The sequence below is a fragment of the Lepisma saccharinum genome, unplaced genomic scaffold (genome assembly GCF_977018435.1).
Source record: "Lepisma saccharinum unplaced genomic scaffold, izLepSacc3.1 HAP1_SCAFFOLD_438, whole genome shotgun sequence".
Lineage (NCBI taxonomy): Eukaryota > Metazoa > Arthropoda > Insecta > Zygentoma > Lepismatidae > Lepisma > Lepisma saccharinum.
Window position 1 is genome coordinate 112,512 of NW_028143137.1, and position 15,304 is coordinate 127,815.

Genomic DNA, 15,304 nt, shown 5'->3' on the forward strand with positions numbered 1-15,304 from the left:
ATTTGATTTCTCTCTAGTTAGCTGCAGACAGGGCCCTACTACAGCTGGTCAAAAAGAGTGAAGTACGTACGTACGTACGGGAGCCGCCCGCTCCGTTCTAGTACAACCATACTTCGAGTCTTTCTTTGAAGCAGTTTGCAGAAGATATCTCCACGAGAAGTTGGCTCCAGATTCTTCGAATACTACTTTAAATACATTTCTGTATAAATATTTACAGAGCAATACATAACTTATTTATGTTTAGTTAAGTCGTTGCTCTTAAATGATTTGTGAATTGATATATTTTGATGTAAAATTAAGCAAAACGTATTACGATTTTACTGCCATCTATTGAGAAGAAAATAATGAATGCTGTAGAATCGGGGTAATTCGCTTATTCTAGGATAAGCATTCTTAAACTTCTAACTGGATGCATCACTGAATCAACATTAATATTTTCGCCGTATCACTAACTAATGTTCCGGTGTTTTTAATGATAATATTTAAAATTTCATTAGTATGTAGCACTTTTCCGAAAATTACTAAATTTCTCTCTCCCTCTTCATTTCATTTACTAAACTTTCACTTGCTATACTTTCGCTTGCTTCACTATTCATTAACTAATCTACTAACACTAAACAACCTTCATCTCTTTATTTTTTGTTCTGATTTTATATTGCCCTATACTTCAACTAATTATTATACAATTACTAAATCTGTAATTAGATTACCTTCTTTTATTGACAACAAATAAGAAATACAGTAATTATAATTATGGATTAATAATGAACACAATATATTTTATAATAATTTTCTGTATATTTCTAGTAAGCTTGCATGCAACTGTACCAGTACTGGTACGCGTATCATAGTTTGAGAAATCCTGTTGTAGAAGGATATTAATGTACCGGGTGTTCCAATTACAACGCAACCGGAGTTGGGGATATTACAACTTTTGAACCATGCTATGCATCAGGAATGGAACACGACTGGCCTTTCCTCTGTTTCTTTCCAAGCGGGGGAAAATGTAATCTCATCGCATGGTTGTCAGGTGCATGTAAGTAACACTATTTTCATGAATATTTCAAATAAAAAAGAAACAATGCGAGCCTTCATGAAATGCAACGCATAGGTATGTGAAGTAAATAAAATGGTGTTTTACAGGATATTGATGATAATTGTAATCTGATTTTCTAATTCCAATTTTCTCTGTTTTTCACGAGATACGACACACCTTTCAACACAATGCCGCAATTGGGAGGAAAGCAATAGCGAAGTTAGACCAGTTCCTAAGACATACATTTCAATACAACCCGGCAACTCCGCGGCAACTAACAGCTGAGACTCGTCGAAGTTGGGCCAGTTCCTGGACAGAAACCACGACGCCGAAATTTCCTGTACACACTGAAGCTGGATCCGAGATTATATATATTTTATGAATTGGAAAAACTTATTTTTCTTTCGAAGTGTTGCCTGTAGTGCCTGATTATTAAAGGAATATGTTGAGCTGACTAATGTAATCTAGCTAGCGGGCCTAACAACAGGTCAGAGCGTGAGCAAGAAGGTTAGAGATTGGTGCAGGGTTGGGATGACGTCAGTGGCTCGCTTCTTGATTGGATCTGTATGGAATTATGACTCGCTCCCAGGGTACAAATGCATAATAGCAATAGATGTTACGAAAATCACTCTATTCACCACATAAAGTGGTTTCAGTCAATAGTCAGAAAGTCAACCACAAATGAATAGACACGAATGATTGAATGAAAGAATGAATTTGAAATTTTGGGTGCGTCAGCACTTAGGCTACTTTGCATTCGTCACTTTATGCGAGGTCAAACCCTTTACCATAACTAAAATATAACTAACATAATTGTAAATGTTGGAGGACTAAAACATTCTAACTTCGGTTAAAAGCTGAAGCTGTAAAAAGACACAGTGGCAACCTGTTCAAGTGGCTTCGGTGCCCACCCAGCGTCGAATAAAGTGGGTACCTGGAAGAAACTCTGGGGGTTAAAGGCGGCAGGCGGGCAGAGCTGTAGTACTGATCACATTACTCCCACCTTCGGCCGTGATCAAGAAAGTGTGGGGCCTTAACTCCACACCACCTATAGGTCCTTCATGGCGTGGTAGCACAAGGTAACACAAGGTAGCACTTTACTTTTATAATAATAATAATAATAATAATAATAGAAATATTAATAAAGGCATATTAAAATAACATCATCATCATTATTATTATTATTATTATTATTATTATTACCAGGGCTTTCTTTCTCGGAAGATTGGTTTCTATACTCAAGTTGGTTTCTTCTTCTCATTATTCCTTACTGGGTTCATAATTGGAACTATTTTAAATATTGTGATATATTCATAAAAGATTGTGAATTCATGCAGGTACACACACATTTATTTCGTCAAAATAAAATGTTTTTATATTTATTCTCACCTGTAAAAAGATGCGTACCGCAAGACAAAAAAGCACTGATTGCTATTATTATTGCATCCAAAATAAATATATATACACACATGATGTTTAGAAGGAAATATTTCCTTTAACATTGTTGCTAGCATAAATGCTTTCAAATATCTTAGAGCACGTACTACTTTTCGGGAACATTTCGGTTAGCCACACACAGCATGAATGGCACGTCGAGTTACATCATCCATATGGTGTATGCACGGTGTTTAAATTGAAACAACTAAATTATTCTTTCATACGTGTACAGTAAACGTTATAAAGTATGGATTTAAGCAGCGCCATTGTTTTGTACCTAATGCCGTTTAATACAAAACGTTATTCGTCTCGGTTGAATAGTTATCGGCTTTTAAATGTGTGAAGTGATACACTCGGCAGCCATTACACTGCACTCGTGACGTAGAGGTCGCTTCTGATTGGTTATGCTAAAAAAAATTGGTTCTATACTTGGGAAATGCCATGAAATATGCCATGACAACTGAAATACCATAACATTTCTCTCTTTACACGGTAGCATTTTGGTCATGGCGTGAATGTTAAGAAAAATGCTTTCGTGTAAAGCGGGCCCAAATCAGTCATTCCATGTTAGATGAATAGCACTGACTGAAATATATTAAGATTATTTTTCTTCTTAATTTCCCGACCGCCCACCGACAGGAGACAAATTTAGTACAGGAACTTTCTCTTTTGATTTTCATGTATTGTTGACATGAATCAATGTAACAAAGGATGGACTTTTGTGTGGATGTCCAATGTGCCTGTAGGAGTTGAGTTCTAACTCACTTTAAAGCCTGGTAAGGGCTGGACATGTGATTAGTCTTCAGGTGTTATGTTCCAGTGCAGTGACCTTTCATTTGGTGTAACTTCATTGTCTCCAACTTCGGTTTCCATAACTTATTTGTTATGAAAGTCTACTTGATGTTCAGATAGGTGAATTTGGGACTGGACCTACAGTGTAAGCCAAACCATTGCGCAATGTACAGTCACCGGCAATAAAAATGGGACATCTAGATCCTGAAATACTCGCTTCCCTGCAAAGCGTTATGTGTGTTGCATATATCTACGGCGGTGGTAGAAGTTGCCATTGACAATTTGCTAATATATCCAATTATCGCCATAGAGTTAGCAACACACATAACACCTTTATAGAACATTCACTTTGGTTTCCAGACCGCTTTACTGTTTTTGATTTCAAAATGTTGATTACGGAAGGGGCTGTAGGCAGGGTTGGCATGTTTAAAACAACTTGGTTTTAATGTTTAAAACACATGAAAATGTTTCTTTACTAGTGCTTAAAACACTTTTGTAATTGAACAATATCAGTGGCGCAACCACAGGGGGGAGCATTGCCCCCCCCACCAACATTGGACCGAAATGAGTTCTAGGGGAACATAGACAGCCAAGTGTACCTGAAGGGGACAATTACCGCTCACAAATTCAAAATTTATGCAAATAAAAACACTTTCCAAAAAAAAATTTTTATTGCTCGCTTCGCTCGCATTCCCTGCTTTTCTTGGTCTTATCAAGTTCAGAACCCTAGCTAGGGGGCGGCGGAAGTTGGCCCTTGGCGCCGAACGATCTAAATGAAAATAAGCTGTAAAATTGATTGATTGATTTGTGGTTTTAAATCCACTTTACGCACAGAAATGCTAATCGGGACTGAACCTACAGTTAAAATTGGGATCCGAACCACTGTACCATGTGCCTCCACCGGGTATCGAATCCGTGACCTCTTGATCACAAGGCGACGATGTTACCAGCAGGGGTGCCCGTCCCCCCTAAATCATTTGGTAATCCACATGAAGTATTTAATTATGATAGCGTGTCTACTGAAAGTAACGTTATTTTAAGCTTTATTGAACACTATACTTGATCTGCCCGTTCTCCTTAAACAGAGCTTTCTGTCCCCCAGCTAGACAGTGGATCTATTACCCCTCAAAATATTTTGGTAAATACGTAATAAATTCATTTTATTTTAATACAATAGACTGTTAAACTGTCCATATTTTTAATGGTTCAAATTTTCCAAATAACTGAAAGCTAGCAATCTCAAGTGTCATAATTATATAAATATGTATTTAAACAGTGTTTGTGGTTGGAGAACAAGATTTCAATAACCCACAATTTGGGTATTTAACACAAAGTCTTATACAACTTAAGATCGAAAATTACAGAACCCTAGCTGGAAATTCCTAAGGCCGGGACGAGAATACAATAAGGTGCCTCCTTCAAAGAACTCACCCCTTCTGCTTGGGGTAATTACATTTTTTTAGTAATCCATAGCAATAATTACATGGATTTCATCTTCAGTGCAAATTTCACTTGCTAATGCAAAATTACCCTGTAACAATAAGTTAGGAATGCGAATTTGACACTATTTATTTTCCTGTTTTATCGAGTAATGTGCAAGGCGTTACTCGTATGAAGTAGGCCTACACAGTTAGTAGAACTATTGCAGCATAGCCTACAGGGAATCAATAATATAATAATATTGCTAATAGAACCACATCATCTAACTGACTCACCTGCTTTAAATTAAGCAGTATACCGACACTAAACATTATATTTTTAGAAATTATATTATTAATAAATATCGATAATATTGTTTGTCTTGTAATGCAGCTACAGTATAATTCTTCACAATCGTCTCATGAAAATGCCAGTAACACATTTTTGTAATGCAATACTGCGAGCGAAGCGGCCAAGAAAATTTTTATATCCATTTCTTTGCAGGCTTGCAAGAATGTAGATTTAATAATGAGACTTCAATACTTTCACAGGATCCCTCGACATTTACTCTTTTCCAGCTTCTCTTTTCCCATGTTCGGCGCCGAAACGTGCGCATACTATATCGCTTAATAGTTTGTGTGCTTGTTTTCCATTATTAATGTGGAACTGAACGTGTTGAAAAAAATAATTCAAATAGTTTGTTCGAACACAAATGCTTTAGCATAATTTACGAGGATATTAACGTCTTTGATACTACTACTAATAATAATAATGTTGGTTCCGGGTTCGAATCCCAGCTTGGACATGAATGTTTGCGAGTGTTCATTCATCAATTTCACCATATCATCACTCATCTCCATCTTCGCAAATTAGCCAAAAGTGGCATAAAAAACGAAGTAAAATAAAGCAAATCAATAATAACAATAATAATATTAATAATGGTACAATAATAAAAGTATTATTATTAGCTTTATAATTATTAAGATAATAATAATTATTATTAGCATTATTATTATTATTATTATTATTATTATTATTATTATTATTATTGGTAAGTTTATCCTGGTACTTGTCCCCCCCCCCGACAAAAAATCGTGGTTGCCCCTCTGAACAGTATGGATGTAACAGTTTTGTTCGGGCCTTTACGTACATTGTTATTCAGTGGCGTAGCAAGGGGTGGGCGAAGTGGGCGACCGATTTGGGGCTCGCGTCTCATGAGGTTGATACAAAAAATGCATTAAGTAGAAGTAAGGGGAAAAAAGATGGGTCATTCATGTCAAATCATCCAGAATTTTGTGAAAATGTCACCCACCATCCCCGATTTTGATGAAATTCGGTATACTTGTAGAACTTTTGATGCTGATTACAAAAATGACAACTTTTTTTAAATTGGTCAAGGGGTTCAAAAGTTACGTGCTTTTTAAGATCTCCGTGTACCCCACATCCGGCTCCACTTTGAATGACACGCATTAGGTTACAAACGATCGTATCTTCCCTCGGGTTTGCCGTAGAAACTTCAAGTTTGTTTTCTTTTGTTCAGAATAGTATAAGCTTTCATTTAAATAACGTTTCAGATGAATGCATTAATAAACATGTATTTTTATATATAGTTTTATGTATTTTTTTAGAATAATAAATGACTAAATTCAAGAGCTAATTTCATGCAATGCCCCCCCTTCAATTTCCCCCCAATTTTATATGTAGGTAGCTCAGAGTGTGTACTAATGCCTGATGAAAAAATTGGGATGGGCGGTTCAGAGACAGGGTGATAAAAAAATCATTTGCATAAAATGACATTAAAAGTAAATCTTATTAAAAATGCTTATGTATTTAGCACAAAGCCTGTAGTACAATATGTTTCAAGGTACAACATTCAAAATTTATGTTCATTATGTGTGAATGTAAGCTTAGGCGTAACCTGGCGGGGGCAAAGGGAAGCACTTGCTCCCTCCCAAATTTATATATTAATTAAAATTTACAAGTTAAATATATTTTGTGATCCTCCTGACACTTGAGGAACAAAAGAATAAAGAGTAATAATTGTGATTTTTCAAATGTATTTATCAAATAATCCTGGACACTATTTTTATGCGATGAAAAACTTTGTGATTATCTCAACCCGAAGATAGTCTCCAAGTGACATCCATTGAGATAGTACTTAAAAATTGTACTCTATGCATTGCCAAAATTTCATGTACTATAAATTGTGCCGTTCACATTTTAGATGGATATTTTGACCATTTTAAACACACTAAAGTATTTGACTTATCACTAAGTCCATCCATTTGTGTTGTTAATGTCCACTGGACACAGCATACGTTTTGGCCAGTAGTGGGAAGTTGATGGAACAAGTGGATGCAAGAATATAATAGCTGCATCTCCATTTTCACGTGGACTTTTCAAGCAATCCTACAAACAAGTTTGAGTCGCGCACACACATGCTACTACATAACTGTTTACAGTTGGAATTCGGAAAGCCACTTCTTCACAAAAGTCAAACCATACAGTTATACAAAACATATTACATCAGCACTTACTATTTTTGCTCTGGCTGGGTAACAACTAGTGTTTCGAAGTAAATAGTTACAAAGTTACAAGTACAGTTATTTTTTATTTAGGAATTCTAACTGTAACTAGCTACTTTTAAAAGTAAGTACCTGTAACGTTAACAACGGTAACAGAGTTATTTTTTGCAGTAGGGAAATATCTAAATTGGACAATTCTGTTCCAGACTATAAAAATAAAATATGCACCTTCTCCGGATGTTACGTGAAAGGATTTTCTTGGAATTGCTGGCAAGGAAGCTATACTTTGTTGCATGCTAAATTTAGAACATCCACGCTTTACTGTAATTCATTTCTAATTGTATATGAAAACTCCATTGTTTTTGGTAGACTGCTGCGTTCGTTTGGAATGTGGTTGTCTAACTAGAAAAAAGTCATTGTCGAGGGAGTGGATCTTTGGATCTTGTTGAACTTGGAATGGAGGAGAAAGAAATAGGTGCAAGTGGAATCAATGACACTATATTCAAATACCATGGTCAGCATACAAATGATTTTTTTAATTATAATCGTTCAAGCAAAGCTGACTGTGTTTTCCATCATTTATTACCAGTAATAATGTAAATATATGAATACATATTACGTACTAGAAACATAAGTATAACACGGAAGTCTTCATGATCATTGATTTTGTGTAACGTTTAAACAAATCAATGATCATTGACAGTACGCTACTGTTACAGTAACTGTAAAAGAAACTCAGTTACTTTCAAAGTACCAGTAACAATAACTGAGTAACTTTTTTAATGATTGTCTGTAACTTAGTTACTTGTAAAAAGTAACTTACGGAACCTGTAAGTTCAAAATAGTGAATACTTCCTGGTACTGTTGTAGTACTTTGCAATCGCTGACACATTGTACTGTGGAGTTATCATTTCACCCTAGATGATTACTAAGAAATTTATGCCTTGAATACTATTTGCACGGAATTGGTACATAATTGCCGTACTTGTTGCTTTATACCATAGAAGTCCATACGAGTATTTTTACTGTTCCAACCATCCCGTCACAAGGATATTTTCTGTGTGGCGAAAAAGCTCCATTTTAAAAAACTTCAATCAGCACAAATGTGTAGTATTAATTCTTACTTCATATTACGTATCCCCATGAAAGGTAGCCAAAATAGAATTTCCATATTGAGATAAAATGCACAAAAAGAATGTGTCGAAGATAAATTTGCTAAACTTGGGAATGTTAATAATGATTATATAATTATATAATATATAAAATTTTTAAAAAATGAAGACTGTTGAAACTAACTTAGATACAGTGGAACCTCGATTTTAGTTATCCAGGAGACCTAGCTGAAAAAAACGTAATACGCGGGAAAATGTAAAATCTTGGAAAATTTCTAAACAGACCACCAACATTGAATGCAAAATGAAGAAAAATGTAAAATCGAGGAACTTAAATCGGGGTTCCACTGTAATTATTACTTCCAAATTTTAAATTAATCTATACATTTGGGAGAGGCAAGAGCTTCCCTTTGCCCCCGCCAGGTTACGCCTAAGCTTACATTCACACATAATGAACATAAATTTTGAATGTTGTACCTTGAAACATATTGTACTACAGGCTTTGTGCTAAATACATAAGCATTTTTAATAAGATTTACTTTTAATGTCATTTTATGCAAATGATTTTTTTATCACCCTGTCTCTGAACCGCCCATCCCAATTTTTTCATCAGGCATTAGTACACACACTGAGCTACCTACATATAAAATTGGGGGGAAATTGAAGGGGGGGGCATTGCATGAAATTAGCTCTTGAATTTAGTCATTTATTATTCTAAAAAAATACATAAAACTATATATAAAAATACATGTTTATTAATGCATTCATCTGAAACGTTATTTAAATGAAAGCTTATACTATTCTGAACAAAAGAAAACAAACTTGAAGTTTCTACGGCAAACCCGAGGGAAGATACGATCGTTTGTAACCTAATGCGTGTCATTCAAAGTGGAGCCGGATGTGGGGTAGAGCTCGCGCACGTTCGGAAGTTCTCTGGCGTTTCTAATGCGCAGCGTCGTTTCGAGTCTAACACTCCGCACGGAGGTTCCCGGGAGAGGGGAAGTGAGTGGGCGCGAATGTCAGGGCCAATCAGCACCAAGTGCCTCGGCACATGCGCGTACGATCATCAGCTGTTCTGCTAGAATGCTTGTAACAGCGAGAGTTGGAGAGGGACAAAGTAGAATACTAGTAATACAGCAGTGCATTTAAAGATAACAAATCATTTGTAATCCAGTATGAGACGTATGCGAAAATGAATATCTTAACGACAATAAGTAATTAGTAAAAGGTGGAAACTTACGTGGTGGAACTGGAACAGATGTGTGATGGCGACATTGCGGCTCTTTAATTCAATCTTTCGATGTCGCTTATGGAGGAATCTTCTGCTTCGGAGTCACTGGAACTATCACTGCATATTTCACTGTCACTACTGCTGCTGTTGCTGTTAACCCTGATAGTGAGGCGCTCTATTTCAGGCTCCAACAAACCTTCAGTTTTGATATAATATTGTTCAACATCTTGCACATGACGGCAGACATCACTCCATTCTTTCGCCCCAATCTCCGAAAATCTTCTTTTGCACAGCTCCCACACATCAATTAATTTGAAAGTGACATTGTGTTGTCCAACCCATTGTTTTACGTTGCCCCATATCTTCTCAATGCTGTTCAAATCTGGATGATAAGGTGGTAAACGTAGGACCGTGTGACCATATTCAGCTAGAATTTGATCTAAAACGAACTTTTTGGCTTTGCCCTTATGCAACTTTATGAGTTCGTAGAGTTCAGTTTTATACATACCATCACCGAAGGGAATATTATTTTGTAACAACCAGTTTTGCATGTCTTGCTTCCTACTATTTGAGGTTGGGCATTTCTCGTACTGAACATTGTGGTAAGAAGCATTGTCTATTACTAAAACAGAGGTAGGTGGCAAATTGGGTAGGAGCATTTCTTTAACCCAGCGAATGTAATTCTCAGAATTCATTTCTCTGTGGTAATCTCCGGTTGCTTGATTCGATTTGAAAATCAACAACGCGTTGGGAATGAAACCTTTTTCACTGCCGGCATGTACGATAATGAGACGCTGTCCCTTTGAAATAGGCACTTTCATACCTTTTACACTATCATCGCACCATGCTTTGGGATTTGCGTGCGAACTATGTATGTACGTTTCATCACTGTATATTATCGGTCGCCCTTCCCGACGAAATCTGGTAATGGCTCTCAAGTAAGCTATACGTGTATTGCGTATGTCACTTCTTTCAATGAGCAGCCGTCTGTTGCTTTGAACCTTTTTCCAGCGAAACCCCAGTTTTCGAAATATTTTTCTTAAGCTAGATGATTGACCTTCATATCCAATATCTTGGCGCAATTTCAGCAACACGGATTTCAAGGTAGGAATTCTCTTTTCCTGAATATAAAATTCATTAATTGTTCTTCGCACTACACAGAGATCAAATTCGTCCAAATTTGTGCACCGTCGCGGTCGGTTCTGATTTCTGCGCGGTGTATTATAACTGGTTGATGTGCCTTCTTCCACCTTTTCCATTTCTTTTTTTACAGATTTTATAATTTTCAAAGACACAACAGTAGCAGCAGAAACACGTTCATATACTTTCTTTAGTGGAATGGTACATCCATTTTCATCGGCTTCCCTTTGCATGAATTGCAGCACGTTTGCCACAACTTCCCGTGTTTGCCCACGAATCGTCCTGCGGAAAACCTTAGAATGAACGGGAGGCATGTTTCCCTTGAAACGAACGAAGAAACGAATGTGAAATTAACAGCACCCGCGTGAAGATAAACAACCGATTTCCAACTTGTTTCTGCCTGGCCGCCCACGACAACAATATTCTGACTCATGCTTTTCTCCTCTCCCCTCCCCTACCTCGCGCCAGCTCGAACCTTTGCTGAGGCTCGTTGACCAGCTTTCATCCATACGCCAGAGAACTTACGAAAGTGCGCGAGCTCTACACGGAGATCTTAAAAAGCACGTAACTTTTGAACCCCTTGACCAATTTAAAAAAAGTTGTCATTTTTGTAATCAGCATCAAAAGTTCTATAAGTATACCGAATTTCATCAAAATCGGGGATGGTGGGTGACATGGCCTGGATGAATTGACGTGGAATGACCCAGATGGAAAAGGCTCATTTTTGTACGCAATAAAATTACAAAGATTCTGTTTTCATCTGGTTTAAATTCTAGTTAAACGTTATAATACGTCAAATCAGGGGTGCAACGTACAGGCGGGCGGGCACTAAGCCTAAGGGGCTTGGAAAAGGTAAAAATGATTGTGAATTTCTCACGTGAAACATTTAGGCAAAAATTCACGATAACTTGCGTGGACATTTTTACCCATTTATTCTTATGTCGAATAAAAAGTACTTTGTGTTGTCTTTTCTTCTTTCTCTTGACCTTGCACTTCCAATTTTAATAAGTTAACAATGAAGCACCTCCAAGTGCCACGAAGCAAGTGCTAGGCATTTAAATGCTTGCGTTGTTTGCAACTCAAGAAGGCAATTGATAATATAAGCAGTTCTTACTTCCTTCCTGTAGCTTCATATTTCAGCTCCCAGAGAACAAAGAAAGACATTTTTTAGGGTGTGTGAAATTATTAAATATCCTTTTCTTCAGTAATGTATTATTATTTAAATATGATAATTTGCTGAAGTATCTCTATCAATTCACATTGAGATTTCAAATTTAAATACCGATGGAGCCTTCACATTCTAATCTCGCCCAGGGCTTCGCGATACGTTGCTACGCCACTGCTGTTGTTAATGTAAATGTATTTGGTTAGATTCTCAACAAAATGTTATATTTTGGAAAACAGAGAGCTACAACGGTGATAGAATGGGGCCTGGCAACTGTGAAATAGTCAAACCTTCCCGAACAGACTACTTGGGAGATTTACAAATAGGTTTCTTTTAAGGGGTAGTCACGTATTTACTTTGTAATGAGAAGTAACAGTCTTTCTTTGAATAATTAACAGTTTACGTCTCAACCATTATCATTAGGAAATAAGTCCTCTTGGGATTATGTTTTAAACGTTTTATTTGTATAAAATATAATGTTGCTCTTAATTAGAACACTGTTTCCTACATTCGTTTAAAGCAAGAAAAGCTGTCGGATTTGTTTCTGTTTTTTAAAAATACTCAAACTTGGTCAACCCTGACTGTAGCCCTCTCAGCTCCACCGCCTCCACCTGAGTATGCCGGTGAGTAGACCTCCATGAAAGTGGGTACACTAGCAGTCCAAGGATTTTGGTTCGTTATCGTACAAACACATATAGCAGGAAGCAACACTTGGCAATGTTTCCTTGGGGGAGCCGATGTTGTCACTGGAACGTCCACACTGGAACTGGCATTGCCACCCGCTCCAAAGCACGCCTCCTCGAAGACGATTGGCAGATAGATACAACTTTAAAGGTCACCCGCTTGTTCACTACAAGTACCACGCAAGTAGACGTAGGATGTATTAACAGTCATTTGCTATGGTACAAATAAATAAACTTAACACTCTATGTTGAGATTTTTCCAGTACTATTGTCCCTGCTTCCTCAGCACCTCCAAGTATGATTTGTAAGTCTCGTGAGGATTCTGGTCGTCTGGCCATTGTCCTTCCTGCACGCTGTTTTGCGAGCTTGTCAGATAGTTCCAGTCCTTCTTCGGGGTGAACCAGTCCTTGCCGCATTCATCTCGATGACTTCTCGAACGTTGCACGGGACTCGAACCTTCAGCTTCAGAAACTCAGTCCAACACAGGGTGATCTTAGGGTAGATGTCACTGGGAAGAATAAGATTATGGATTAAATTTATACACGGACATTACTCTTCAGAATTTATGCACACACGTATATATGTATGTGTGCATATCATACTTACTTCTAACGAAGTTACAAATAACAATTACTTTTGATAAATTATGCTACTAACCGATGGCGGCGATTGGGTAAGAAAACTAGGGCAATTTACTTTCCCTTGGTATATAAGGTTTAGCATAGTGCGGGGACAAAAGTGGCAAAAGGTGGGGGCAATTGCCAAGACGAAACAAAACTTAGCACAATTTCGTCTCGATTCGTCTGCAAGAAAGCTTGTTTCATTTTTGGTGCCGTTACATTTTACGAAATATTAAAAATATACTTATTAAAAAAAAAAAAAAGCGAAAGATTTTTGAAATATTGCAAACTTGTCAACCCTCTTTGATATATTTGAACAAGTGGAAAAGTAAAATAATTCTCATTCAGTTGAAAATTATCATACGATTGCATTTTAATCATGTTCTCGTTTTCATCCTTAAGTGATAGCCTATTATTGTTTCGTCTCCAATTCCGATAATGTTTTTACTTGGAAATCTACGAGAATGAATGAATGTTTTTCTCACTTGTCAAAAGCACCAGTGTTCTTCATAGCATTTAGTTGAGACTTTTGGACTCCAGTTATGCGTAGCTTTTCCTCAAGGGAATAGTCAAGGTCCAAAGTGCCGTGCCACCAGAAGTTGCCCTAGAAGCAAAGGCACAAGTCGAATAATATCAATTTATGTGAAAAACGAAAGAGGGAGAGAGAGAGAGAGAGAGAGAGAGAGAGACACGTGTACTTCAGAACGGTGATGTCCCAATTCAGGAACTCTGACGAAAGTTTCCAATTCAGGAACTATGACGAAAATTCCCAATGTCAATGTCACTAAGGGAGCTTTGTGGGTTTTCCTTTGTCGTTTCATGCAATCATTAGTTATGATCATTGCCGCGATTAGTTTCACGTGGAGGGGCCTCCCCCATGGCTCAGTGGTAGTGTCATTGCCTTGTAATCAAGGGGTCCCGGGTTCGATACCCAGTGGAGGCACAAATGGTTCGGATCCCACTTTAAACTGTAGGTCCAGTCCCGATTAGCCTTACTGTGCATAAAGTGGACTTAAAACAGTAACTCAAACCAAAAAACAAGTCAAGTGGAAGAAATGAGGCAGTAAATATAAAAAATACAAATGCTTCAATGCGTATATCATTAAAAGAAACGATAATAATAATAATAATAATGAACCTAATTCATACACAAAAATTTAGAGTTACCAAGATCATTCCACGCGTATATTTTCTCCCGTATTGTCACGATAACAGGACGTGGTCAACTGTCTAGAATGTTTGTTAATATCTTCACGACCGCTGTACCAAATATCATAGCAATTATCACATTCATAGAAATGCTTCATGTAAAAGAATCAGACGTTGCAGCGAAAACTCCATTTACTTCCATTATAAGCAGACGAATACCACGCAGCGAGACCGACACCAGCGCCTCTAGCGGTATCATATTCGAATGGAACCCGCCAGAGAGCCCAGAACAGTGCCGTTTTCCACTCTACGTATTCAAGGCGCTGTAGTTGCCATGTTATGGTTCAAAGTAACAGAATGAAATCAGCTCACCGATAGACCTTCCTCACTCGACAATCAACAATCGCTTACAACAGGCAAATGCTGGAGTACAGCTTTGGTGCTTATTGTTTACATTCATTTCTTTAAAGTCTGCAAAATGGCGGCAAGTTGTAGAAGTGGTGCTGATCGTCGTCCTGTTTTTCGAGATTTTTCAGTGTTTATTTTCAATTTGTCTTTAGTTCTGGTGTACTCGTGTCTCCGGCGTAGTGTTTCCTCCGCTGTATCAAAGGATTCTGATGAACAGCTGTGGTGGAGATGTGCAGAGAGAAGTTTTTCGTTTTCGACACACATGACTGCCTAATATTTACTGAAACGTGGTTAACAGAAAATGTCCGTGACAGTGAGCTGCCTTTCGCAAGCCATTTCAACATATATAGAAACGATCGTGAGACACGTGGTGGGGGAGTTATGATCTGTGTTAACTCAAAATGGCCAAGCAAAGTATGCCACGAAAATGGAACTGTGAAATTCTGTGGTGGAAGTTTCAGTGACCGGTGCCAAAAATCTTCTCCTTGGCTTCTTCTACAGACCGCATAGAAACAGTCCTTTGTATCTCCTGGAAGAATGCTGCGAATCTTTACTTGCAGCTGTTCCTCTTGGGGACGATGCCCTTT

The 15,304-nt window shown here is 37.5% G+C and overlaps 1 protein-coding gene across 1 annotated transcript; it reads right to left on the bottom strand.

Annotated features, from left to right (window-relative positions):
• Nucleotides 1-9,605: 9,605 nt before the first annotated feature.
• On the bottom strand, nucleotides 9,606-11,006 carry LOC145982824 (uncharacterized). The gene has a single exon (XM_083116184.1). The coding sequence runs from the start codon at nucleotides 11,004-11,006 to the stop codon at nucleotides 9,606-9,608; it is 1,401 nt and encodes a 466-aa protein (XP_082972310.1).
• Between the last annotated feature and the right edge of the window lie 4,298 nt (nucleotides 11,007-15,304).

What these genes read in the sequence shown, in the direction of transcription:
- LOC145982824 (XM_083116184.1), bottom strand. Translation starts at nt 11,006, where the DNA reads ATGCCTCCCGTTCATTCTAAGGTTTTCCGCAGGACGATTCGTGGGCAA.